The following is a 25,455-nucleotide window of genomic DNA, read 5'->3' as shown; positions in this document are numbered from 1 at the left end:
GAGGCGGGATGAAGTACACCCGCGCTGCAGAGGCGGGATGAAGTAAACCCGTGTTGCAGAGAGGCGGGATGAAGTAAACCCGTGTTACAGAGAGGCGGGATGAAGTATACCCGCGTTGCAGAGAGGCAGGATGAAGTACACCCGCGTTGCAGAGAGGCAGGATGAAGTACACCCGCGCTGCAGAGGCGGGATGAAGTACACCCTCGTTGCAGAGAGGCGGGATGAAGTACACCCGCGCTGCAGAGGCGAGATGAAGTACACCCGCGTTGCAGAGAGGCAGGATGAAGTACACCCGCGTTGCAGAGGCAGGATGAAGTAAAGCCGTGTTGCAGAGAGGCGGGATGAAGTACACCCGCGTTGCAGAGAGGCGGGATGAAGTACACCCGCGCTGCAGAGAGGTGGGATGAAGTACACCCGCACTGCAGAGGCGGGATGAAGTACACCCGCGCTGCAGAGAGGCGGGATGAAGTACACCTGCACTGCAGAGGCGGGATGAAGTACACCCGCACTGCAGAGGCGGGATGAAGTACACCCGCGTTGCAGAGAGGCGGGATGAAGTACACCCGCGTTGCAGAGAGGCAGGATGAAGTACACCCGGCCTGCAGAGAGGCGGGATGAAGTACACCCGTGTTGCAGAGAGGCGGGATGAAGTACACCCGCGTTGCAGAGAGGGAGGATGAAGTACACCCGGCCTGCAGAGAGGCGGGATGAAGTACACCCGCATTGCAGAGAGGCGGGATGAAGTACACCCGCGCTGCAGAGAGGCGGGATGAAGTACACCCGCGCTGCAGAGGCGGGTTGAAGTACACCCCCGCTGCAGAGAGGCGGGATGAAGTAAACCCGGCCTGCAGAGAGGCGGGATGAAGTACACCCGCGCTGCAGAGGCAGGATGAAGTAAACCCGTGTTGCAGAGAGGCGGGATGAAGTACACCCGCACTGCAGAGGCGGGATGAAGTAAACCCGTGTTGCAGAGAGGCGGGATGAAGTACACCCGCGCTGCAGAGGCGGGATGAAGTAAACCCGTGTTGCAGAGAGGCGGGATGAAGTACACCCGCGCTGCAGAGGCGGGATGAAGTACACCCGCGTTGCAGAGAGGCAGGATGAAGTACACCCGCGCTGCAGAGGCGGGATGAAGTACACCCGCGTTGCAGAGAGGCGGGATGAAGTACAACCGCGCTGCAGAGGCGGGATGAAGTACACCCGCGCTGCAGAGGCGGGATGAAGTACACCCGCGTTGCAGAGAGGCGGGATGAAGTACACCCGCGCTGCAGAGAGGCGGGATGAAGTACACCCGCACTGCAGAGGCGGGATGAAGTAAACCCGTGTTGCAGAGAGGCGGGATGAAGTACACCGGTGCTGCAGAGGCGGGATGAAGTACACCCGCGTTGCAGAGAGGCAGGATGAAGTAAACCCGGCCTGCAGAGAGGCGGGATGAAGTACACCAGTGTTGCAGAGAGGTGGAATGAAGTACAGCCGCGCTGCAGAGAGGCGGGATGAAGTACACCCGCGTTGCAGAGAGGCGGGATGAAGTACACCCGCACTGCAGAGAGGCGGGATGAAGTACACCCGCACTGCAGAGAGGCGGGATGAAGTACACCCGCACTGCAGAGGCGGGATGAAGTACACCCGCGCTGCAGAGGCGGGATGAAGTACACCCGCGTTGCAGAGAGGCAGGATGAATTACACCCGGCCTGCAGAGAGGCGGGATGAAGTACACCCGTGTTGCAGAGAGGCGGAATGAAGTACAGCCGCGCTGCAGAGAGGCGGGATGAAGTACACCCGCACTGCAGAGGCGGGATGAAGTAAACCCGTGTTGCAGAGAGGCGGGATGAAGTACACCCGTGCTGCAGAGGCGGGATGAAGTACACCCGCGTTGCAGAGAGGCAGGATGAAGTAAACCCGGCCTGCAGAGAGGCGGGATGAAGTACACCCGTGTTGCAGAGAGGCGGAATGAAGTACAGCTGCGCTGCAGAGAGGCGGGATGAAGTACACCCGCGTTGCAGAGGCGGGTTGAAGTACACCCGCGCTGTAGAGAGGCGGGATGAAGTACACCCGCGTTGCAGAGAGGCGGGATGAAGTACACCCGCACTGCAGAGAGGCGGGATGAAGTACACCCGCACTGCAGAGAGGCGGGATGAAGTACACCCGCACTGCAGAGGCGGGATGAAGTACACCCGCGCTGCAGAGGCGGGATGAAGTACACCCGCGTTGCAGAGAGGCAGGATGAAGTACACCCGGTCTGCAGAGAGGCGGGATGAAGTACACCCGTGTTGCAGAGAGGCGGAATGAAGTACAGCCGCGCTGCAGAGAGGCGGGATGAAGTACACCCGCACTGCAGAGGCGGGATGAAGTAAACCCGTGTTGCAGAGAGGCGGGATGAAGTACACCCGTGCTGCAGAGGCGGGATGAAGTACACCCGCGTTGCAGAGAGGCAGGATGAAGTAAACCCGGCCTGCAGAGAGGCGGGATGAAGTACACCCGTGTTGCAGAGAGGCGGAATGAAGTACAGCTGCGCTGCAGAGAGGCGGGATGAAGTACACCCGCGTTGCAGAGGCGGGTTGAAGTACACCCGCGCTGTAGAGAGGCGGGATGAAGTACACCCGCGTTGCAGAGAGGCGGGATGAAGTACACCCGCACTGCAGAGAGGCGGGATGAAGTACACCCGCACTGCAGAGAGGCGGGATGAAGTACACCCGCACTGCAGAGGCGGGATGAAGTACACCCGCGCTGCAGAGGCGGGATGAAGTACACCCGCGTTGCAGAGAGGCAGGATGAAGTACACCCGGCCTGCAGAGAGGCGGGATGAAGTACACCCGTGTTGCAGAGAGGCGGAATGAAGTACAGCCGCGCTGCAGAGAGGCGGGATGAAGTACACCCGCACTGCAGAGGCGGGATGAAGTAAACCCGTGTTGCAGAGAGGCGAGATGAAGTACACCCGTGCTGCAGAGGCGGGATGAAGTACACCCGCGTTGCAGAGAGGCAGGATGAAGTAAACCCGGCCTGCAGAGAGGCGGGATGAAGTACACCCGTGTTGCAGAGAGGCGGAATGAAGTACAGCTGCGCTGCAGAGAGGCGGGATGAAGTACACCCGCGTTGCAGAGGCGGGTTGAAGTACACCCGCGCTGTAGAGAGGCGGGATGAAGTACACCCGCGCTGCAGAGGCGGGATGAAGTACACCCGCGCCGCAGAGGCGGGTTGAAGTATACCCGCGCTGCAGAGAGGCGGGATGAAGTAAACCCGGCCTTCAGAGAGGCGGGATAAAGTAAACCCGGCCTGCAGAGAGGCGGGATGAAGTACGCCCGCACTGCAGAGGCGGGATTAAGTAAACCCGTGTTGCAGAGAGGCGGGATGAAGTACACCCGCGTTGCAGAGAGGCAGGATGAAGTACACCCGGCCTGCAGAGAGGCGGGATGAAGTACACCCGTGTTGCAGAGAGGCAGGATGAAGTACACCCGCGTTGCAGAGAGGCGGGATGAAGTACACCCGCGTTGCAGAGAGGGAGGATGAAGTACACCCGGCCTGAAGAGAGACGGGATGAAGTACACCCGCATTGCAGAGAGGCGGGATGAAGTACACCCGGCCTGCAGAGAGGCGGGATGAAGTACACCCGCGCTGCAGAGAGGCGGGATGAAGTACACCCGCGCTGCAGAGAGGCGGGATGAAGTACACCCGCGCTGCAGAGGAAGGATGAAGTACACCCGTGTTGCAGAGAGGCGGGATGAAGTACACCCGCGCTGCAGAGGCGGGATGAAGTAAACCCGTGTTGCAGAGAGGCGGGATGAAGTACACCCGCGCTGCAGAGGAAGGATGAAGTACACCCGTGTTGCAGAGAGGCGGGATGAAGTACACCCGCGCTGCAGAGGCGGGATGAAGTAAACCCGTGTTGCAGAGAGGCGGGATGAAGTACACCCGCGCTGCAGAGGCGGGATGAAGTAAACCCGTGTTGCAGAGAGGCGGGATGAAGTACACCCGCACTGCAGAGGCGGGATGAAGTACACCCGCGTTGCAGAGAGGCAGGATGAAGTACACCCGCGCTGCAGAGGCGGGATGAAGTACACCCGCGTTGCAGAGAGGCGGGATGAAGTACACCCGCGCTGCAGAGGCGGGATGAAGTACACCCGCGTTGCAGAGAGGCAGGATGAAGTAAACCCGGCCTGCAGAGAGGCGGGTTGAAGTACACCCGCGCTGCAGAGAGGCGGGATGAAGTACTCCCGTGTTGCAGAGAGGCGGGATGAAGTACACCCGCGCTGCAGAGGCGGGATGAAGTAAACCCGGCCTGCAGAGAGGCGGGATAAAGTAAACCCAGCCTGCAGAGAGGCGGGATGAAGTACACCCGTGTTGCAGAGAGGCAGGATGAAGTAAACCCGGCCTGCAGAGAGGCGGGATGAAATACACCCGTGTTGCAGAGAGGCGGGATGAAGTACACCCGCGTTGCAGAGAGGCGGGATGAAGTACACCCGTGTTGCAGAGAGGCGGTATGAAGTACACCCGCGCTGCAGAGAGGCGGGATGAAATACACCTGTGCTGCAGAGAGGCGGGATGAAGTACACCCGCGCTGCAGAGAGGCGGGATGAAGTACACCCGCGCTGCAGAGGCGGGTTGAAGTACACCCGCGCTGCAGAGAGGGAGGATGAAGTACACCCGGCCTGCAGAGAGGCGGGATGAAGTACACCCGGCCTGCAGAGAGGCGGGATGAAGTAAACCCGGCCTGCAGAGAGGCGGGATGAAGTACACCCGCGCTGCAGAGGCAGGATGAAGTAAACCCGTGTTGCAGAGAGGCGGGATGAAGTACACCCGCACTGCAGAGGCGGGATTAAGTAAACCCGTGTTGCAGAGAGGCGGGATGAAGTACACCCGCGTTGCAGAGAGGCAGGATGAAGTACACCCGGCCTGCAGAGAGGCGGGATGAAGTACACCCGCGTTGCAGAGAGGCGGGATGTAGTAAACCCGCGTTGCAGAGAGGGAGGATGAAGTACACCCGGCCTGCAGAGAGGCGGGATGAAGTACACCCGCATTGCAGAGAGGCGGGATGAAGTACACCCGGCCTGCAGAGAGGCGGGATGAAGTACACCCGCGCTGCAGAGAGGCGGGATGAAGTACACCCGCGCTGCAGAGGCGGGTTGAAGTACACCCGCACTGCAGAGAGGCGGGATGAAGTAAACCCGGCCTGCAGAGAGGCGGGATGAAGTACACCCGCGTTGCAGAGAGGGAGGATGAAGTACACCCGGCCTGCAGAGAGGCGGGATGAAGTACACCCGCATTGCAGAGAGGCGGGATGAAGTACACCCGGCCTGCAGAGAGGCGGGATGAAGTACACCCGCGCTGCAGATAGGCGGGATGAAGTACACCCGCGCTGCAGAGGCGGGTTGAAGTACACCCGCGCTGCAGAGAGGCGGGATGAAGTAAACCCGGCCTGCAGAGAGGCGGGATGAAGTACACCCGCGCTGCAGAGGCAGGATGAAGTAAACCCGTGTTGCAGAGAGGCGGGATGAAGTACACCCGCGCTGCAGAGGCGGGATGAAGTAAACCCGTGTTGCAGAGAGGCGGGATGAAGTACACCTGCGCTGCAGAGGCGGGATGAAGTAAACCCGTGTTGCAGAGAGGCGGGATGAAGTACACCCGCGCTGCAGAGAGGCGGGATGAAGTACACCCGCGTTGCAGAGAGGCGGGATGAAGTACACCCGCGTTGCAGAGAGGCGGGATGAAGTACACCCGCGTTGCAGAGAGGCGGGATGAAGTACACCCGCGCTGCAGAGGCGGGTTGAAGTACACCCGCGCTGCAGAGAGGCGGGATGAAGTACACCCGTGTTGCAGAGAGGCGGGATGAAGTAAACCCGCGCTGCAGAGGCGGGATGAAGTAAACCCGGCCTTCAGAGAGGCGGGATAAAGTAAACCCGGCCTGCAGAGAGGCGGGATGAAGTACACCCGTGTTGCAGAGAGGCGGGATGAAGTACGCCCGCACTGCAGAGGCGGGATTAAGTAAACCCGTGTTGCAGAGAGGCGGGATGAAGTACACCCGCGTTGCAGAGAGGCAGGATGAAGTACACCCGGCCTGCAGAGAGGCGGGATGAAGTACACCCGTGTTGCAGAGAGGCAGGATGAAGTACACCCGCGTTGCAGAGAGGCGGGATGAAGTACACCCGCGTTGCAGAGAGGGAGGATGAAGTACACCCGGCCTGAAGAGAGACGGGATGAAGTACACCCGCATTGCAGAGAGGCGGGATGAAGTACACCCGGCCTGCAGAGAGGCGGGATGAAGTACACCCGCGCTGCAGAGAGGCGGGATGAAGTACACCCGCGCTGCAGAGGCGGGTTGAAGTACACCCGCGCTGCAGAGAGGCGGGATGAAGTACACCCGCGCTGCAGAGGAAGGATGAAGTACACCCGTGTTGCAGAGAGGCGGGATGAAGTACACCCGCGCTGCAGAGGCGGGATGAAGTAAACCCGGCCTGCAGAGAGGCGGGATAAAGTAAACCCAGCCTGCAGAGAGGCGGGATGAAGTACACCCGTGTTGCAGAGAGGCAGGATGAAGTAAACCCGGCCTGCAGAGAGGCGGGATGAAATACACCCGTGTTGCAGAGAGGCGGGATGAAGTACACCCGCGTTGCAGAGAGGCGGGATGAAGTACACCCGCGCTGCAGAGGCGGGTTGAAGTACACCCGCGCTGCAGAGAGGCGGGATGAAGTACACCCGTGTTGCAGAGAGGCGGGATGAAGTACACCCGCACTGCAGAGGCGGGATGAAGTACACCCGCACTGCAGAGGCGGGTTGAAGTACACCCGCGCTGCAGAGGCGGGATGAAGTACACCCGCGTTGCAGAGAGGCGGGATGAAGTACACCCGGCCTGCAGAGAGGCGGGATGAAGTACACCCGCATTGCAGAGAGGCGGGATGAAGTACACCCGCGCTGCAGAGGCGGGTTGAAGTACACCCGCACTGCAGAGAGGCGGGATGAAGTAAACCCGGCCTGCAGAGAGGCGGGATGAAGTACACCCGCGTTGCAGAGAGGGAGGATGAAGTACACCCGGCCTGCAGAGAGGCGGGATGAAGTACACCCGCATTGCAGAGAGGCGGGATGAAGTACACCCGGCCTGCAGAGAGGCGGGATGAAGTACACCCGCGCTGCAGAGAGGCGGGATGAAGTACACCCGCGCTGCAGAGGCGGGTTGAAGTACACCCGCGCTGCAGAGAGGCGGGATGAAGTAAACCCGGCCTGCAGAGAGGCGGGATGAAGTACACCCGCGCTGCAGAGGCAGGATGAAGTAAACCCGTGTTGCAGAGAGGCGGGATGAAGTACACCCGCGCTGCAGAGGCGGGATGAAGTAAACCCGTGTTGCAGAGAGGCGGGATGAAGTACACCTGCGCTGCAGAGGCGGGATGAAGTAAACCCGTGTTGCAGAGAGGCGGGATGAAGTACACCCGCGCTGCAGAGAGGCGGGATGAAGTACACCCGCGTTGCAGAGAGGCGGGATGAAGTACACCCGCGTTGCAGAGAGGCGGGATGAAGTACACCCGCGTTGCAGAGAGGCGGGATGAAGTACACCCGCGCTGCAGAGGCGGGTTGAAGTACACCCGCGCTGCAGAGAGGCGGGATGAAGTACACCCGTGTTGCAGAGAGGCGGGATGAAGTACACCCGCACTGCAGAGGCGGGATGAAGTACACCCGCACTGCAGAGGCGGGTTGAAGTACACCCGCGCTGCAGAGGCGGGATGAAGTACACCCGGCCTGCAGAGAGGCGGGATGAAGTACACCCGGCCTGCAGAGAGGCGGGATGAAGTACACCCGCTTTGCAGAGAGGCGGGATGAAGTACACCCGCGCTGCAGAGAGGTGGGATGAAGTACACCCGCACTGCAGAGGCGGGATGAAGTACACCCGCGCTGCAGAGAGGCAGGATGAAGTACACCCGGCCTGCAGAGAGGCGGGATGAAGTACACCCGCATTGCAGAGAGGCGGGATGAAGTACACCCGCGCTGCAGAGAGGTGGGATGAAGTACACCCGCACTGCAGAGGCGGGATGAAGTACACCCGCGCTGCAGAGAGGCGGGATGAAGTACACTCGCGCTGCAGAGAGGCGGGATGAAGTACACCCGCGCTGCAGAGGCGGGTTGAAGTACACCCGCGCTGCAGAGAGGCGGGATGAAGTACACCCGGCCTGCAGAGAGGCGGGATGAAGTACACCCGCATTGCAGAGTGGCAGGATGAAGTACACCCGGCCTACAGAGAGGCGGGATGAAGTACACCCGCATTGCAGAGAGGCGGGATGAAGTACACCCGCGCTGCAGAGAGGTGGGATGAAGTACACCCGCACTGCAGAGGCGGGATGAAGTACACCCGCGCTGCAGAGAGGCGGGATGAAGTACACCCGCACTGCAGAGGCGGGATGAAGTACACCCGCACTGCAGAGGCGGGTTGAAGTACACCCGCGCTGCAGAGGCGGGATGAAGTACACCCGCGTTGCAGAGAGGCAGGATGAAGTACACCCGGCCTGCAGAGAGGCGGGATGAAGTACACCCGCATTGCAGAGAGGCGGGATGAAGTACACCCGCGCTGCAGAGAGGTGGGATGAAGTACACCCGCACTGCAGAGGCGGGATGAAGTACACCCGCGCTGCAGAGAGGCAGGATGAAGTACACCCGGCCTGCAGAGAGGCGGGATGAAGTACACCCGCATTGCAGAGAGGCGGGATGAAGTACACCCGCGCTGCAGAGGCGGGATGAAGTACACCCGCGTTGCAGAGAGGCGGGATGAAGTACACCCGGCCTGCAGAGAGGCGGGATGAAGTACACCCGCATTGCAGAGAGGCGGGATGAAGTACACCCGCGCTGCAGAGAGGTGGGATGAAGTACACCCGCACTGCAGAGGCGGGATGAAGTACACCCGCGCTGCAGAGAGGCAGGATGAAGTACACCCGGCCTGCAGAGAGGCGGGATGAAGTACACCCGCATTGCAGAGAGGCGGGATGAAGTACACCCGCGCTGCAGAGAGGTGGGATGAAGTACACCCGCACTGCAGAGGCGGGATGAAGTACACCCGCGCTGCAGAGAGGCGGGATGAAGTACACTCGCGCTGCAGAGAGGCGGGATGAAGTACACCCGCGCTGCAGAGGCGGGTTGAAGTACACCCGCGCTGCAGAGAGGCGGGATGAAGTACACCCGGCCTGCAGAGAGGCGGGATGAAGTACACCCGCATTGCAGAGTGGCAGGATGAAGTACACCCGGCCTACAGAGAGGCGGGATGAAGTACACCCGCATTGCAGAGAGGCGGGATGAAGTACACACGCGCTGCAGAGAGGTGGGATGAAGTACACCCGCACTGCAGAGGCGGGATGAAGTACACCCGCGCTGCAGAGAGGCGGGATGAAGTACACCCGCACTGCAGAGGCGGGATGAAGTACACCCGCACTGCAGAGGCGGGTTGAAGTACACCCGCGCTGCAGAGGCGGGATGAAGTACACCCGCGTTGCAGAGAGGCAGGATGAAGTACACCCGGCCTGCAGAGAGGCGGGATGAAGTACACCCGCATTGCAGAGAGGCGGGATGAAGTACACCCGCGCTGCAGAGAGGTGGGATGAAGAACACCCGCACTGCAGAGGCGGGATGAAGTACACCCGCGCTGCAGAGAGGCAGGATGAAGTACACCCGGCCTGCAGAGAGGCGGGATGAAGTACACCCGCATTGCAGAGAGGCGGGATGAAGTACACCCGCGCTGCAGAGAGGTGGGATGAAGTACACCCGCAGTGCAGAGGCGGGATGAAGTACACCCGCGCTACAGAGAGGCGGGATGAAGTACACCCGCGCTGCAGAGAGGCGGGATGAAGTACACCCGCGCTGCAGAGAGGCGGGATGAAGTACACCCGCACTGCAGAGGCGGGATGAAGTACACCCGCGTTGCAGAGAGGCGGGATGAAGTACACCCGCGCTGCAGAGGCAGGATGAAGTACACCCGGCCTGCAGAGGCGGGTTGAAGTACACCCGCGCTGCAGAGGCGGGATGAAGTACACCCGCACTGCAGAGGCGGGATGTAGTACACCCGCACTGCAGAGGCGGGATGAAGTACACCCGCGCTGCAGAGGCGGGATGAAGTACACCCGCATTGCAGAGAGGCGGGATGAAGTACACCCGCGCTGCAGAGAGGTGGGATGAAGTACACCCCCACTGCAGAGGCGGGATGAAGTACACCCGCGCTGCAGAGGCGGGATGAAGTACACCCGCGCTGCAGAGAGGCGGGATGAAGTACACCCGCACTGCAGAGGCGGGATGAAGTACACCCGCACTGCAGAGGCGGGTTGAAGTAAACCCGGCCTTCAGAGAGGCGGGATAAAGTAAACCCGGCCTGCAGAGAGGCGGGATGAAGTACACCCGTGTTGCAGAGAGGCGGGATGAAGTACGCCCGCACTGCAGAGGCGGGATTAAGTAAACCCGTGTTGCAGAGAGGCGGGATGAAGTACACCCGCGTTGCAGAGAGGCAGGATGAAGTACACCCGGCCTGCAGAGAGGCGGGATGAAGTACACCCGCGTTGCAGAGAGGGAGGATGAAGTACACCCGGCCTGAAGAGAGACGGGATGAAGTACACCCGCATTGCAGAGAGGCGGGATGAAGTACACCCGGCCTGCAGAGAGGCGGGATGAAGTACACCCGCGCTGCAGAGAGGCGGGATGAAGTACACCCGCGCTGCAGAGGCGGGTTGAAGTACACCCGCGCTGCAGAGAGGCGGGATGAAGTACACCCGCGCTGCAGAGGCGGGTTGAAGTACACCCGCGCTGCAGAGAGGCGGGATGAAGTACACCCGCGCTGCAGAGGAAGGATGAAGTACACCCGTGTTGCAGAGAGGCGGGATGAAGTACACCCGCGCTGCAGAGGCGGGATGAAGTAAACCCGTGTTGCAGAGAGGCGGGATGAAGTACACCCGCGCTGCAGAGGAAGGATGAAGTACACCCGTGTTGCAGAGAGGCGGGATGAAGTACACCCGCGCTGCAGAGGCGGGATGAAGTAAACCCGTGTTGCAGAGAGGCGGGATGAAGTACACCCGCGCTGCAGAGGCGGGATGAAGTAAACCCGTGTTGCAGAGAGGCGGGATGAAGTACACCCGCACTGCAGAGGCGGGATGAAGTACACCCGCGTTGCAGAGAGGCAGGATGAAGTACACCCGCGCTGCAGAGGCGGGATGAAGTACACCCGCGTTGCAGAGAGGCGGGATGAAGTACACCCGCGCTGCAGAGGCGGGATGAAGTACACCCGCGTTGCAGAGAGGCGGGATGAAGTAAACCCGGCCTGCAGAGAGGCGGGATGAAGTAGACCCATGTTGCAGAGAGGCGGGTTGAAGTACACCCGCGCTGCAGAGAGGCGGGATGAAGTACTCCCGTGTTGCAGAGAGGCGGGATGAAGTACACCCGCGCTGCAGAGGCGGGATGAAGTAAACCCGGCCTGCAGAGAGGCGGGATAAAGTAAACCCGGCCTGCAGAGAGGCGGGATGAAGTACACCCGTGTTGCAGAGAGGCAGGATGAAGTAAACCCGGCCTGCAGAGAGGCGGGATGAAATACACCCGTGTTGCAGAGAGGCGGGATGAAGTACACCCGCGTTGCAGAGAGGCGGGATGAAGTACACCCGTGTTGCAGAGAGGCGGTATGAAGTACACCCGCGCTGCAGAGAGGCGGGATGAAATACACCTGTGCTGCAGAGAGGCGGGATGAAGTACACCCGCGCTGCAGAGAGGCGGGATGAAGTACACCCGCGCTGCAGAGGCGGGTTGAAGTACACCCGCGCTGCAGAGAGGGAGGATGAAGTACACCCGGCCTGCAGAGAGGCGGGATGAAGTACACCCGGCCTGCAGAGAGGCGGGATGAAGTAAACCCGGCCTGCAGAGAGGCGGGATGAAGTACACCCGCGCTGCAGAGGCAGGATGAAGTAAACCCGTGTTGCAGAGAGGCGGGATGAAGTACACCCGCACTGCAGAGGCGGGATTAAGTAAACCCGTGTTGCAGAGAGGCGGGATGAAGTACACCCGCGTTGCAGAGAGGCAGGATGAAGTACACCCGGCCTGCAGAGAGGCGGGATGAAGTACACCCGCGTTGCAGAGAGGCGGGATGTAGTAAACCCGCGTTGCAGAGAGGGAGGATGAAGTACACCCGGCCTGCAGAGAGGCGGGATGAAGTACACCCGCATTGCAGAGAGGCGGGATGAAGTACACCCGGCCTGCAGAGAGGCGGGATGAAGTACACCCGCGCTGCAGAGAGGCGGGATGAAGTACACCCGGCCTGCAGAGAGGCGGGATGAAGTACACCCGCGCTGCAGAGGCGGGTTGAAGTACACCCGCACTGCAGAGAGGCGGGATGAAGTAAACCCGGCCTGCAGAGAGGCGGGATGAAGTACACCCGCGTTGCAGAGAGGGAGGATGAAGTACACCCGGCCTGCAGAGAGGCGGGATGAAGTACACCCGCATTGCAGAGAGGCGGGATGAAGTACACCCGGCCTGCAGAGAGGCGGGATGAAGTACACCCGCGCTGCAGAGAGGCGGGATGAAGTACACCCGCGCTGCAGAGGCGGGTTGAAGTACACCCGCGCTGCAGAGAGGCGGGATGAAGTAAACCCGGCCTGCAGAGAGGCGGGATGAAGTACACCCGCGCTGCAGAGGCAGGATGAAGTAAACCCGTGTTGCAGAGAGGCGGGATGAAGTACACCCGCGCTGCAGAGGCGGGATGAAGTAAACCCGTGTTGCAGAGAGGCGGGATGAAGTACACCTGCGCTGCAGAGGCGGGATGAAGTAAACCCGTGTTGCAGAGAGGCGGGATGAAGTACACCCGCGCTGCAGAGAGGCGGGATGAAGTACACCCGCGTTGCAGAGAGGCGGGATGAAGTACACCCGCGTTGCAGAGAGGCGGGATGAAGTACACCCGCGTTGCAGAGAGGCGGGATGAAGTACACCCGCGCTGCAGAGGCGGGTTGAAGTACACCCGCGCTGCAGAGAGGCGGGATGAAGTACACCCGTGTTGCAGAGAGGCGGGATGAAGTACACCCGCACTGCAGAGGCGGGATGAAGTACACCCGCACTGCAGAGGCGGGTTGAAGTACACCCGCGCTGCAGAGGCGGGATGAAGTACACCCGCGTTGCAGAGAGGCGGGATGAAGTACACCCGGCCTGCAGAGAGGCGGGATGAAGTACACCCGCATTGCAGAGAGGCGGGATGAAGTACACCCGCGCTGCAGAGAGGTGGGATGAAGTACACCCGCACTGCAGAGGCGGGATGAAGTACACCCGCGCTGCAGAGAGGCGGGATGAAGTACACCCGGCCTGCAGAGAGGCGGGATGAAGTACACCCGCATTGCAGAGAGGCGGGATGAAGTACACCCGCGCTGCAGAGAGGTGGGATGAAGTACACCCGCACTGCAGAGGCGGGATGAAGTACACCCGCGCTGCAGAGAGGCGGGATGAAGTACACCCGCGCTGCAGAGGCGGGTTGAAGTACACCCGCGCTGCAGAGAGGCGGGATGAAGTACACCCGGCCTGCAGAGAGGCGGGATGAAGTACACCCGCGTTGCAGAGTGGCAGGATGAAGTACACCCGGCCTACAGAGAGGCGGGATGAAGTACACCCGCATTGCAGAGAGGCGGGATGAAGTACACCCGCGCTGCAGAGAGGCGGGATGAAGTACACCCGCACTGCAGAGGCGGGATGAAGTACACCCGCGCTGCAGAGAGGCGGGATGAAGTACACCCGCACTGCAGAGGCGGGATGAAGTACACCCGCACTGCAGAGGCGGGTTGAAGTACACCCGCGCTGCAGAGGCGGGATGAAGTACACCCGCGTTGCAGAGAGGCAGGATGAAGTACACCCGGCCTGCAGAGAGGCGGGATGAAGTACACCCGCATTGCAGAGAGGCGGGATGAAGTACACCCGCGCTGCAGAGAGGTGGGATGAAGTACACCCGCACTGCAGAGGCGGGATGAAGTACACCCGCGCTGCAGAGAGGCAGGATGAAGTACACCCGGCCTGCAGAGAGGCGGGATGAAGTACACCCGCACTGCAGAGGCGGGATGAAGTACACCCGCGCTGCAGAGAGGCAGGATGAAGTACACCCGCATTGCAGAGAGGCGGGATGAAGTACACCCGCGCTGCAGAGAGGTGGGATGAAGTACACCCGCAGTGCAGAGGCGGGATGAAGTACACCCGCGCTACAGAGAGGCGGGATGAAGTACACCCGCGCTGCAGAGAGCCGGGATGAAGTACACCCGCGCTGCAGAGAGGCGGGATGAAGTACACCCGCGCTGCAGAGGCGGGATGAAGTACACCCGCGTTGCAGAGAGGCGGGATGAAGTACACCCGCGCTGCAGAGGCAGGATGAAGTACACCCGGCCTGCAGAGGCGGGTTGAAGTACACCCGCGCTGCAGAGGCGGGATGAAGTACACCCGCACTGCAGAGGCGGGATGTAGTACACCCGCACTGCAGAGGCGGGATGAAGTACACCCGCGCTGCAGAGGCGGGATGAAGTACACCCGCATTGCAGAGAGGCGGGATGAAGTACACCCGCGCTGCAGAGAGGTGGGATGAAGTACACCCCCACTGCAGAGGCGGGATGAAGTACACCCGCGCTGCAGAGGCGGGATGAAGTACACCCGCGCTGCAGAGAGGCGGGATGAAGTACACCCGCACTGCAGAGGCGGGATGAAGTACACCCGCACTGCAGAGGCGGGTTGAAGTACACCCGCGCTGCAGAGGCGGGATGAAGTACACCCGCATTGCAGAGAGGAAGGATGAAGTACACCCGGCCTGCAGAGAGGCGGGATGAAGTACACCCGGCCTGCAGAGAGGCGGGATGAAGTACACCCATGTTACTGGGAGGAAGGATGAAGTACGGCCGCGTTGCAGAGAGGCAGGATGAAGTAAACCAGCGTTGCAGAGAGGCGGGATGAAGTACACCCGCGTTGCAGAGGCAGAATGAAGTAAACCCGCGTTGCAGAGGCAGGATGAAGTAAAGCCGCGTTGCAGAGAGGCGGGATGAAGTACACCCGCGTTGCAGAGGCAGGATGAAGTAAACCCGCGTTGCAGAGGCGGGATGAAGTAAACCCGCGTTGCAGAGGCGGGATGAAGTACACCGCGTTACAGAGGCAGGATGAAGTACACCGCGTTGCAGAGAGGCGGGATGAAGTACGCCCGCGTTGCAGAGGCAGGATGAAGTACGCCCGCGTTGCAGAGGCAGGATGAAGTACGCCCGCGCTGCAGAGGCAGGATGAAGTACGCCCGCGCTGCAGAGGCAGGATGAAGTACACCCGCGTTGCAGAGGCGGGATGAAGTACACCCGCGTTGCAGAGGCAGGATGAAGTACACCCGCGTTGCAGAGAGGCGGGATGAAGTACACCCGCACTGCAGAGGCGGGATGAAGTACACCCGCGCTGCAGAGAGGCGGGATGAAGTACACCCGCACTGCAGAGGCGGGATGAAGTACACCCGCGTTGCAGAGAGGCGGGATGAAGTACACCCGCGCTGCAGAGGCAGGGTGAAGTACACCCAGCCTGCAGAGGCGGGTTGAAGTACACCCGCGCTGCAGAGGCGGGATGAAGTACACCCGGCCTGCAGAGAGGCGGGATGAAGTACACCCGCATTGCAGAGAGGCGGGATGAAGTACACCCGCGCTGCAGAGAGGCGGGATGAAGTACACCCGTGTTGCAGAGAGGCGGGATGAAGTACACCCGGCCTGCAGAGAGGCGGGATGAAGTACACCCGCGCTGCAGAGAGGTGGGATGAAGTACACCCGCACTGCAGAGGCGGGATGAAGTACACCCGCGCTGCAGAGAGGCGGGATGAAGTACACCCGCGCTGCAGAGAGGCGGGATGAAGTACACCCGCGCTGCAGAGGCGGGTTGAAGTACACCCGCGCTGCAGAGAGGCGGGATGAAGTACACCCGGCCTGCAGAGAGGCGGGATGAAGTACACCCGCGTTGCAGAGTGGCAGGATGAAGTACACCCGGCCTACAGAGAGGCGGGATGAAGTACACCCGCATTGCAGAGAGGCGGAATGAAGTACACCCGCGCTGCAGAGAGGCGGGATGAAGTACACCCGCACTGCAGAGGCGGGATGAAGTACACCCGCGCTGCAGAGAGGCGGGATGAAGTACACCCGCACTGCAGAGGCGGGATGAAGTACACCCGCACTGCAGAGGCGGGATGAAGTACACCCGCGCTGCAGAGGCGGGATGAAGTACACCCGCGTTGCAGAGAGGCAGGATGAAGTACACCCGGCCTGCAGAGAGGCGGGATGAAGTACACCCGCATTGCAGAGAGGCGGGATGAAGTACACCCGCGCTGCAGAGAGGTGGGATGAAGTACACCCGCACTGCAGAGGCGGGATGAAGTACACCCGCGCTGCAGAGAGGCAGGATGAAGTACACCCGGCCTGCAGAGAGGCGGGATGAAGTACACCCGCATTGCAGAGAGGCGGGATGAAGTACACCCGCGCTGCAGAGAGGTGGGATGAAGTACACCCGCACTGCAGAGGCGGGATGAAGTACACCCGCGCTGCAGAGAGGCGGGATGAAGTACACCCGCGCTGCAGAGAGGCGGGATGAAGTACACCCGCGCTGCAGAGGCAGGATGAAGTACACCCGGCCTGCAGAGAGGCGGGATGAAGTACACCCGCATTGCAGAGAGGCGGGATGAAGTACACCCGCGCTGCAGAGAGGTGGGATGAAGTACACCCGCACTGCAGAGGCGGGATGAAGTACACCCGCGCTGCAGAGAGGCGGGATGAAGTACACCCGCGCTGCAGAGAGGCGGGATGAAGTACACCCGCGCTGCAGAGGCAGGATGAAGTACACCCGGCCTGCAGAGGCGGGTTGAAGTACACCCGCACTGCAGAGGCAGGATGAAGTACACCCGCACTGCAGAGGCGGGATGTAGTACACCCGCACTGCAGAGGCGGGATGAAGTACACCCGCGCTGCAGAGGCGGGGATGAAGTACACCCGCATTGCAGAGAGGCGGGATGAAGTACACCCGCGCTGCAGAGAGGTGGGATGAAGTACACCCGCACTGCAGAGGCGGGATGAAGTACACCCGCGCTGCAGAGGCGGGATGAAGTACACCCGCGCTGCAGAGAGGCGGGATGAAGTACACCCGCACTGCAGAGGCGGGATGAAGTACACCCGCACTGCAGAGGCGGGTTGAAGTACACCCGCGCTGCAGAGGCGGGATGAAGTACACCCGCATTGCAGAGAGGAAGGATGAAGTACACCCGGCCTGCAGAGAGGCGGGATGAAGTACACCCGCATTGCAGAGAGGCGGGATGAAGTACACCCGCGCTGCAGAGAGGTGGGATGAAGTACACCCGCACTGCAGAGGCGGGATGAAGTACACCCGCGCTGCAGAGGCGGGATGAAGTACACCTGCGCTGCAGAGGCGGGATGAAGTACACCCGCATTGCAGAGAGGCGGGATGAAGTACACCCGGCCTGCAGAGAGGCGGGATGAAGTACACCCGCGCTACAGAGAGGCGGGATGAAGTACACCCGCGCTGCAGAGAGGCGGGATGAAGTACACCCGGCCTGCAGAGAGGCGGGATGAAGTACACCCGCGCTGCAGAGGCGGGTTGAAGTACACCCGCGCTGCAGAGAGGCGGGATGAAGTAAACCCGGCCTGCAGAGAGGCGGGATGAAGTACACCCGCACTGCAGAGGCGGGATGAAGTAAACCCGTGTTGCAGAGAGGCGGGATGAAGTACACCCGCGCTGCAGAGGCGGGATGAAGTAAACCCGTGTTGCAGAGAGGCGGGATGAAGTACACCCGCGCTGCAGAGGCGGGATGAAGTACACCCGCGCTGCAGAGAGGCAGGATGAAGTACAGCCGCGCTGCAGAGAGGCGGGATGAAGTACACCCGCGTTGCAGAGAGGCGGGATGAAGTACACCCGCGCTGCAGAGGCGGGTTGAAGTACACTCGCGCTGCAGAGAGGCGGGATGAAGTACACCCGGCCTGCAGAGAGGCGGGATGAAGTACACCCGGCCTGCAGAGAGGCGGGATGAAGTACACCCGGCCTGCAGAGAGGCGGGATGAAGTACACCCGCGCTGCAGAGAGGTGGGATGAAGTACACCCGCACTGCAGAGGCGGGATGAAGTACACCCGCGCCGCAGAGGCGGGATGAAGTACACCCGCGCTGCAGAGAGGCGGGATGAAGTACACCCGCACTGCAGAGGCGGGATGAAGTACACCCGCACTGCAGAGGCGGGTTGAAGTACACCCGCGCTGCAGAGGCGGGATGAAGTACACCCGCATTGCAGAGAGGAAGGATGAAGTACACCCGGCCTGCAGAGAGGCGGGATGAAGTACACCCGCATTGCAGAGAGGCGGGATGAAGTACACCCGCGCTGCAGAGAGGTGGGATGAAGTACACCCGCACTGCAGAGGCGGGATGAAGTACACCCGCGCTGCAGAGGCGGGATGAAGTACACCTGCGCTGCAGAGGCGGGATGAAGTACACCCGCATTGCAGAGAGGCGGGATGAAGTACACCCGGCCTGCAGAGAGGCGGGATGAAGTACACCCGCGCTACAGAGAGGCGGGATGAAGTACACCCGCGCTGCAGAGAGGCGGGATGAAGTACACCCGGCCTGCAGAGAGGCGGGATGAAGTACACCCGCGCTGCAGAGGCGGGTTGAAGTACACCCGCACTGCAGAGGCGGGATGAAGTAAACCCGTGTTGCAGAGAGGCGGGATGAAGTACACCCGCGCTGCAGAGGCGGGATGAAGTAAACCCGTGTTGCAGAGAGGCGGGATGAAGTACACCCGCGCTGCAGAGGCGGGATGAAGTACACCCGCGCTGCAGAGAGGCAGGATGAAGTACAGCCGCGCTGCAGAGAGGCGGGATGAAGTACACCCGCGCTGCAGAGGCGGGTTGAAGTACACTCGCGCTGCAGAGAGGCGGGATGAAGTACACCCGGCCTGCAGAGAGGCGGGATGAAGTACACCCGGCCTGCAGAGAGGCGGGATGAAGTACACCCGGCCTGCAGAGAGGCGGGATGAAGTACACCCGGCCTGCAGAGAGGCGGGATGAAGTACACCCATGTTACTGGGAGGAAGGATGAAGTACGGCCGCGTTGCAGAGAGGCAGGATGAAGTAAACCAGCGTTGCAGAGAGGCGGGATGAAGTACACCCGCGTTGCAGAGGCAGGATGAAGTAAACCCGCGTTGCAGAGGCAGGATGAAGTAAAGCCGCGTTGCAGAGAGGCGGGATGAAGTAAACCCGCGTTGCAGAGGCAGGATGAAGTAAACCCGCGTTGCAGAGGCGGGATGAAGTAAACCCGCGTTGCAGAGAGGCGGGATGAAGTACACCCGCGTTGCAGAGAGGCGGGATGAAGTACACCCGGCCTGCAGAGAGGCGGGATGAAGTACACCCGCGTTGCAGAGGCGGGATGAAGTACACCCGCGTTGCAGAGGCAGGATGAAGTAAACCCGTGTTGCAGAGGCTGGATGAAGTACACCCGCGTTGCAGAGGCAGGATGAAGTAAACCCGCGTTGCAGAGGCAGGATGAAGTAAACCCGCGTTGCAGAGGCAGGATGAAGTAAACCCGCGTTGCAGAGGCTGGATGAAGTACACCCGCGTTGCAGAGGCAGGATGAAGTAAACCCGCGTTGCAGAGGCTGGATGAAGTAAACCCGCGTTGCAGAGGCAGGATGAAGTACACCCGCGTTGCAGAGGCTGGATGAAGTAAACCCGCGTTGCAGAGGCAGGATGAAGTAAACCCGCGTTGCAGAGGCTGGATGAAGTACACCCGCGTTGCAGAGGCAGGATGAAGTAAACCCGCGTTGCAGAGGCAGGATGAAGTAAACCCGCGTTGCAGAGGCAGGATGAAGTAAACCCGCGTTGCAGAGGCAGGATGAAGTAAACCCGCGTTGCAGAGGCAGGATGAAGTACACCCGCGTTGCAGAGGCAGGATGAAGTAAACCCGCGTTGCAGAGGCAGGATGAAGTAAACCCGCGTTGCAGAGGCAGGATGAAGTAAACCCGCGTTGCAGAGGCAGGATGAAGTAAACCCGCGTTGCAGAGGCAGGATGAAGTAAACCCGCGTTGCAGAGGCAGGATGAAGTAAACCCGCGTTGCAGAGGCAGGATGAAGTAAACCCGCGTTGCAGAGGCTGGATGAAGTACACCGCGTTGCAGAGGCTGGATGAAGTACACTGCGTTGCAGAGAGGCGGGATGAAGTACACCCGCACTGCAGAGTGTACTCTGATGACACATGCAAACATTGGTTTGACTTTCTCCTGTGTTCTAACCTTCATCAGTTTGTGTTTCTGCCTCTCATCATCTCTGGGGAAATTGTCAACAAAATAAGAAACATCTTCTTCCTTCCTTATGCCTCATACATGTAGTACTTTTCTGAATACATACTAGCAGGTAAAACAGGTGCTTTTTGTTTGCTCCATTAAAGCCAGTGGCAGAGTTTAGCAGCGACAGGATCATCCTCCCTCTGCAGGACAGATCCATCTTTCCTTGTCATTTTCTCTCACCTCAAGCTGCCTCCAGTCTTCAGCTTTCTAAACTCTGTTTCCCTGATCTGTCGGAAGTCTCTCTTTGGTGCTCTCGCACTTCCAATCACTGTCATCCCCTCCGGTTCCCTCTCCTCCTGTTTCTCCCCAGGGTAACTGAAGAGCTCCTCCTCAGCCCTCCTCTGTTTGTTTACTTGTTTATGTATTCAGTAGTCATGGCTCCCTGCTTTAATGCTTCTCCTCTTTGTTGGCCATGAATCAGGTAAACAAACACGGCTGGTAACCCGAACCTGGATTCACCCTCATTTCAACCAGAAGTACATGTTACTTTTATAAAACACAAGAAGACCGTTCCTGCATGTCCACTGCTGTCTGAAGACCCAGACATGTTAGATAAATCACTCTGCAGCAGGCGAGTGGAGCGAACAACATTAGCAGAAGTAACAAGCTCCAGTATCACCAGTCTGCAAAGTGGCACCTTCCCACTGGGCTGTGCGAAGCTGTAGATGTTTTCTGTCCCTGTATTTCAGAAGCTTTATGAATGATTCACACCTCTTGGTAAATGAACATCGGAGCCATCAGACTTCTTTTGATTGTGTGTTTTCAGGTCCTGGTTTCCAAGGACCACCACTATCCTGGAGAATCGGAGCAATTCTTGGAGCAACATATACAAAACGTATCCAGAAACTGGTTTCCATGGATACGGAAAGACAAGGATGTGCTTTCTGAGACAGGCACAGAAAAATTCACCTTTTCACTCAGTAAAAGTCTTCGACATTCTGTAGGAAAACATGAAGCAGCTTTAGGCAGCAGTGGAGCTTTCAGCAGGACGCTGGTCCACAACATCAAGCCAGCAAACATGACTCCACAACCGGAGGCGAGTCCTGAATCTGGATATGACAAAGCAACTACAGACAGCCGAGTCCAGCTCCAAGTCGAGCTACATGCAAAGTCGTGCTACAAGTCGACTCGAGCTACAAGTCGAGCCGAGCTACAAGTCGAGTTACAAGCCGAGTTACAAACCAAGTTGAGCTACAAGTTGAACTACAAGTCGAGTTACAAGTTGAGCTACAAGTCGAGTTACAAGCCGAGTTGAGCTACAAGCTGAGTCGAGCTACAAGTCGAGTTACAAGCCGAGTCGAGTTACAAGCAGAGTCAAGCTACAAGTCGAGCTACAAGTCGAGTCGAGCTACACAGAAAAATTCACCTTTTCACTCAGTAAAAGTCTTCGACATTCTGTAGGAAAACATGAAGCAGCTTTAGGCAGCAGTGGAGCTTTCAGCAGGACGCTGGTCCACAACATCAAGCCAGCAAACATGACTCCACAACCGGAGGCGAGTCCTGAATCTGGATATGACAAAGCAACTACAGACAGCCGAGTCCAGCTCCAAGTCGAGCTACAAGCAGAGTCAGCTACAAGTCAACCTACAAGCCAAGTTGAGCTACAAATCGAGTTACAAGCCAAGTTACAAACCAAGTTGAGCTACAAGTTGAACTACAAGTCGAGTTACAAGTTGAGCTACAAGTCGAGTTACAAGCCGAGTTGAGTTACAAGCAGAGTCAAGCTACAAGTCGAGCTACAAGTCGAGTCGAGCTACAAGCAGAGTCAGCTACATGTCGAGCTACAAGCCGAGTCGAGCTACAAGCCGAACTACAAGCAGAGTCAAGCTACATGTCGAGTCGAGCTACATGTCGAGCTACAAGCCGAGCTACAAGCCGAGTCGAGCTACAAGCCGAACTACAAGCAGAGTCGAGCTACATGTCGAGTCGAGCTACATGCCGAGCTACAAGCCGAGCTACAAGCCGAGTCGAGCTACATGTCGAGCTACAAGCCGAGTCGAGCTACATGTCGAGTCGAGCTACATGTCGAGCTACATGTCGAGTCGAGCTACATGTCGAGTCGAGCTACATGCCGAGCTACATGTCGAGTCGAGCTACAAGCCGAGTCGAGCTACATGCCGAGCTACAAGCAGAGTCCAGCTACAAGTCGAGTCGAGCTACAAGCCGAGTCGAGCTACAAGCCGAGTCGAGCTACATGCCGAGTCGAGCTACAAACCGAGTCGAGCTACATGCCGAGTCGAGCTACATGCTGAGTCGAGCTACAAGCCGAGTCGAGCTACATGCTGAGTCGAGCTACAAGCCGAGTCGAGCTACATACCGAGCTACAAGCAGAGTCCAGCTACATGTCGAGTCCAGCTACAAGTCGAGTCGAGCTACATGCCGAGCTACATGTCGAGTCGAGCTACAAGCCGAGTCGAGCTACATGCCGAGCTACAAGCAGAGTCCAGCTACAAGTCGAGTCCAGCTACAAGTCGAGTCGAGCTACATGCCGAGTCGAGTTACAAGCCGAGTCGAGCTACAAGCCGAGTCGAGTTACATGCCGAGCTACAAGCCGAGTCGAGCTACATGCTGAGTCGAGTTACAAGCCGAGTCGAGCTACAAGCCGAGTCGAGTTACAAGCCGAGTCGAGCTACATGCTGAGTCGAGTTACAAGCCGAGTCGAGCTACATGCCGAGTCGAGTTACAAGCCGAGTCGAGCTACATGCTGAGTCGAGTTACAAGCCGAGTCGAGCTACATGCCGAGTCGAGTTACAAGCCGAGTCGAGCTACAAGCCGAGTCGAGTTACAAGCCGAGTCGAGCTACAAGCCGAGTCGAGTTACAAGCCGAGTCGAGCTACAAGCCGAGTCGAGTTACAAGCCGAGTCGAGCTACATGCTGAGTCGAGTTACAAGCCGAGTCGAGCTACATGCCGAGTCGAGTTACAAGCCGAGTCGAGCTACAAGCCGAGTCGAGTTACAAGCCGAGTCGAGTTACAAGCCGAGTCGAGTTACAAGCCGAGTCGAGCTACATGCTGAGTCGAGTTACAAGCCGAGTCGAGCTACATGCCGAGCTACAAGCAGAGTCCAGCTACAAGTCGAGTCCAGCTACAAGTCGAGTCGAGCTACATGCTGAGTCGAGTTACAAGCCGAGTCGAGCTACATGCTGAGTCGAGCTACAAGTCGAGTCGAGCTACATGCTGAGTCGAGCTACAAGCCGAGTCGAGCTACATGCTGAGTCGAGCTACAAGTCGAGTCGAGCTACATGCTGAGTCGAGCTACAAGCCGAGTCGAGTTACAAGCCGAGTCGAGTTACAAGCCGAGTCGAGCTACATGCTGAGTCGAGTTACAAGCCGAGTCGAGCTACATGCCGAGCTACAAGCAGAGTCCAGCTACAAGTCGAGTCCAGCTACAAGTCGAGTCGAGCTACATGCTGAGTCGAGCTACAAGCCGAGTCCAGCTACATGCCGAGTCGAGTTACAAGCCGAGTCGAGCTACATGCTGAGTCGAGCTACAAGTCGAGTCGAGCTACATGCTGAGTCGAGCTACAAGTCGAGTCGAGCTACATGCTGAGTCGAGCTACAAGCCGAGTCGAGCTACATGCTGAGTCGAGTTACAAGCCGAGTCGAGCTACAACAGAAGCTTGATCCGGATATGGACCACCATCCAGGTCACACACACACAGGAGAATAACCGAGTTATTTCTGACGCTGGATGCTGCAGACTGGGAGAAATGGTCATTGAGCTGCTTCTGACTTTCATCATCAGGTATGCAAGCGGCGTCCACCTCAGCCGAAGTGTTGTCTCTAACTGGAGCAAAGATTTATCAGACATCCTGAAATTTTAAAATGAGGATTTAATGAGAGCAAAGCAGCTGCTTGGAAAACTTCTTCATTCATGATTTCTCACCTGATATGCAAAAAACATTCAGACAAAATATTCCACTTTAGGTCTGACTCTTTTTGCTTGCTGTGTCTCGTTAACATGCAGGCTGTGATTTATGACTGGCTGAGGCTCGTCACATGACTAGAACCTTTTCTGGTTTCTCTCTCATGTCCTGAACTTTTTATTTTCTGCAGTCACATGTAAACTAACGCGAAGCGGAGCCATGACAAAGTGCTGAAGGGATGCTGACCTGCACAGCGAAGGTCCCCAGCACGATGGAGCAGAAGATGGGGTTAGAAAATATGCCATCAAAGACGTTTCTCTCCCCATGGATCTTGCGGGCGTTGATCTCGTTGAAAAGCTGCATGAGGACGAAGGTGTTGAAGATGATGGTGTAGTGCTCAGAGGGAGGGGAGTGGAGCGGCGCGTTGCGGCCGCTGTCGATGTTAAACATGCGCTCGCCTGGAGGAAGAGAACAATGCAGCTGAGACAGGTAGGAGACCAGGACTGATTGGTGGGGACGTAGACCCACAGCTTCTAACTCTTTACATCAGAGAAGTTCTTCTCACCATCAAACCTGCTTCCCTGCATAAATATTCTCTCCTGCCGAGTTTTTAGCTTGACTTTTCCACAGATGAGCGTGTGCAGTCGGATCTGCTGCCGTGTGAGGAGGAGGTCTTCCACGCTCACTTCAAGTGGACATCTGCACGATGTGACGCCTGTGGCTGCTCATCTGTGCATTCTCGGATGAATATGACCAGACGATTACCGACAAGCAGCATCCGGTGAGTCAGAGCGCCGCCAGGCCGGCTGTGTGTCTCCATGAGGACATCATGCCCCCCCCCACCCGTTTCCCTTTGATCCAGCCCCCCATCACACGAGCTGCTGGATGTTTTGGTGGAAGTTTTCGTGTGTTTGCGTACCTATGAACAGCAGAGTGAAGATGATGACCAGCTGGTACACTCCGTGGCCCAGGATGTTCTTCATCATGGTCAGTGAGATGAGTGGGTTGTTGCGGCCGTAGGGTTTCCGTAGCAACAGGGCCTCGGTGGGGGGCTCGGTCGCCAGCGCCAGGGAGGCAAACGTGTCCATGATCAGATTGACCCACAGCATCTGGACCGCCTTCAGAGGAGAGTCCTGCAGAGACATCACAACAGAGGCTCCTGTCAGGACTTCTGGTGATGGAAAGGCTGTTTCTGAAAGACACGCCCCCCTAGCTCAGAGGCGGAGCAAAGCCAGGACTAACCCGGTTCCTGGTGTTTTCTTCCTTCTTTCAGAGTCAAAC

At 58.9% G+C, this 25,455-nt stretch overlaps 1 protein-coding gene across 1 annotated transcript in view; it reads right to left on the bottom strand.

Moving 5' to 3' along the window:
• The window catches only part of atp2b3b (ATPase plasma membrane Ca2+ transporting 3b), a gene marked incomplete at both ends in the record, with an annotated part of 115,303 nt that overhangs the window by 31,014 nt on the left and 58,834 nt on the right, over positions 1–25,455 (bottom strand). The window contains 2 exons of the mRNA XM_079239556.1: positions 24,421–24,632; positions 25,094–25,307. Coding sequence (XP_079095682.1) covers positions 24,421–24,632; positions 25,094–25,307 — 426 coding nt within the window. The remainder of the gene's footprint in view (positions 1–24,420; positions 24,633–25,093; positions 25,308–25,455) is intronic.

Source organism: Telmatherina bonti, assembly GCF_933228915.1.
Source record: "Telmatherina bonti genome assembly, chromosome: 4".
Classification (NCBI taxonomy): domain Eukaryota; kingdom Metazoa; phylum Chordata; class Actinopteri; order Atheriniformes; family Telmatherinidae; genus Telmatherina; species Telmatherina bonti.
This window is presented reverse-complemented; position numbering and strand designations above follow the sequence as displayed.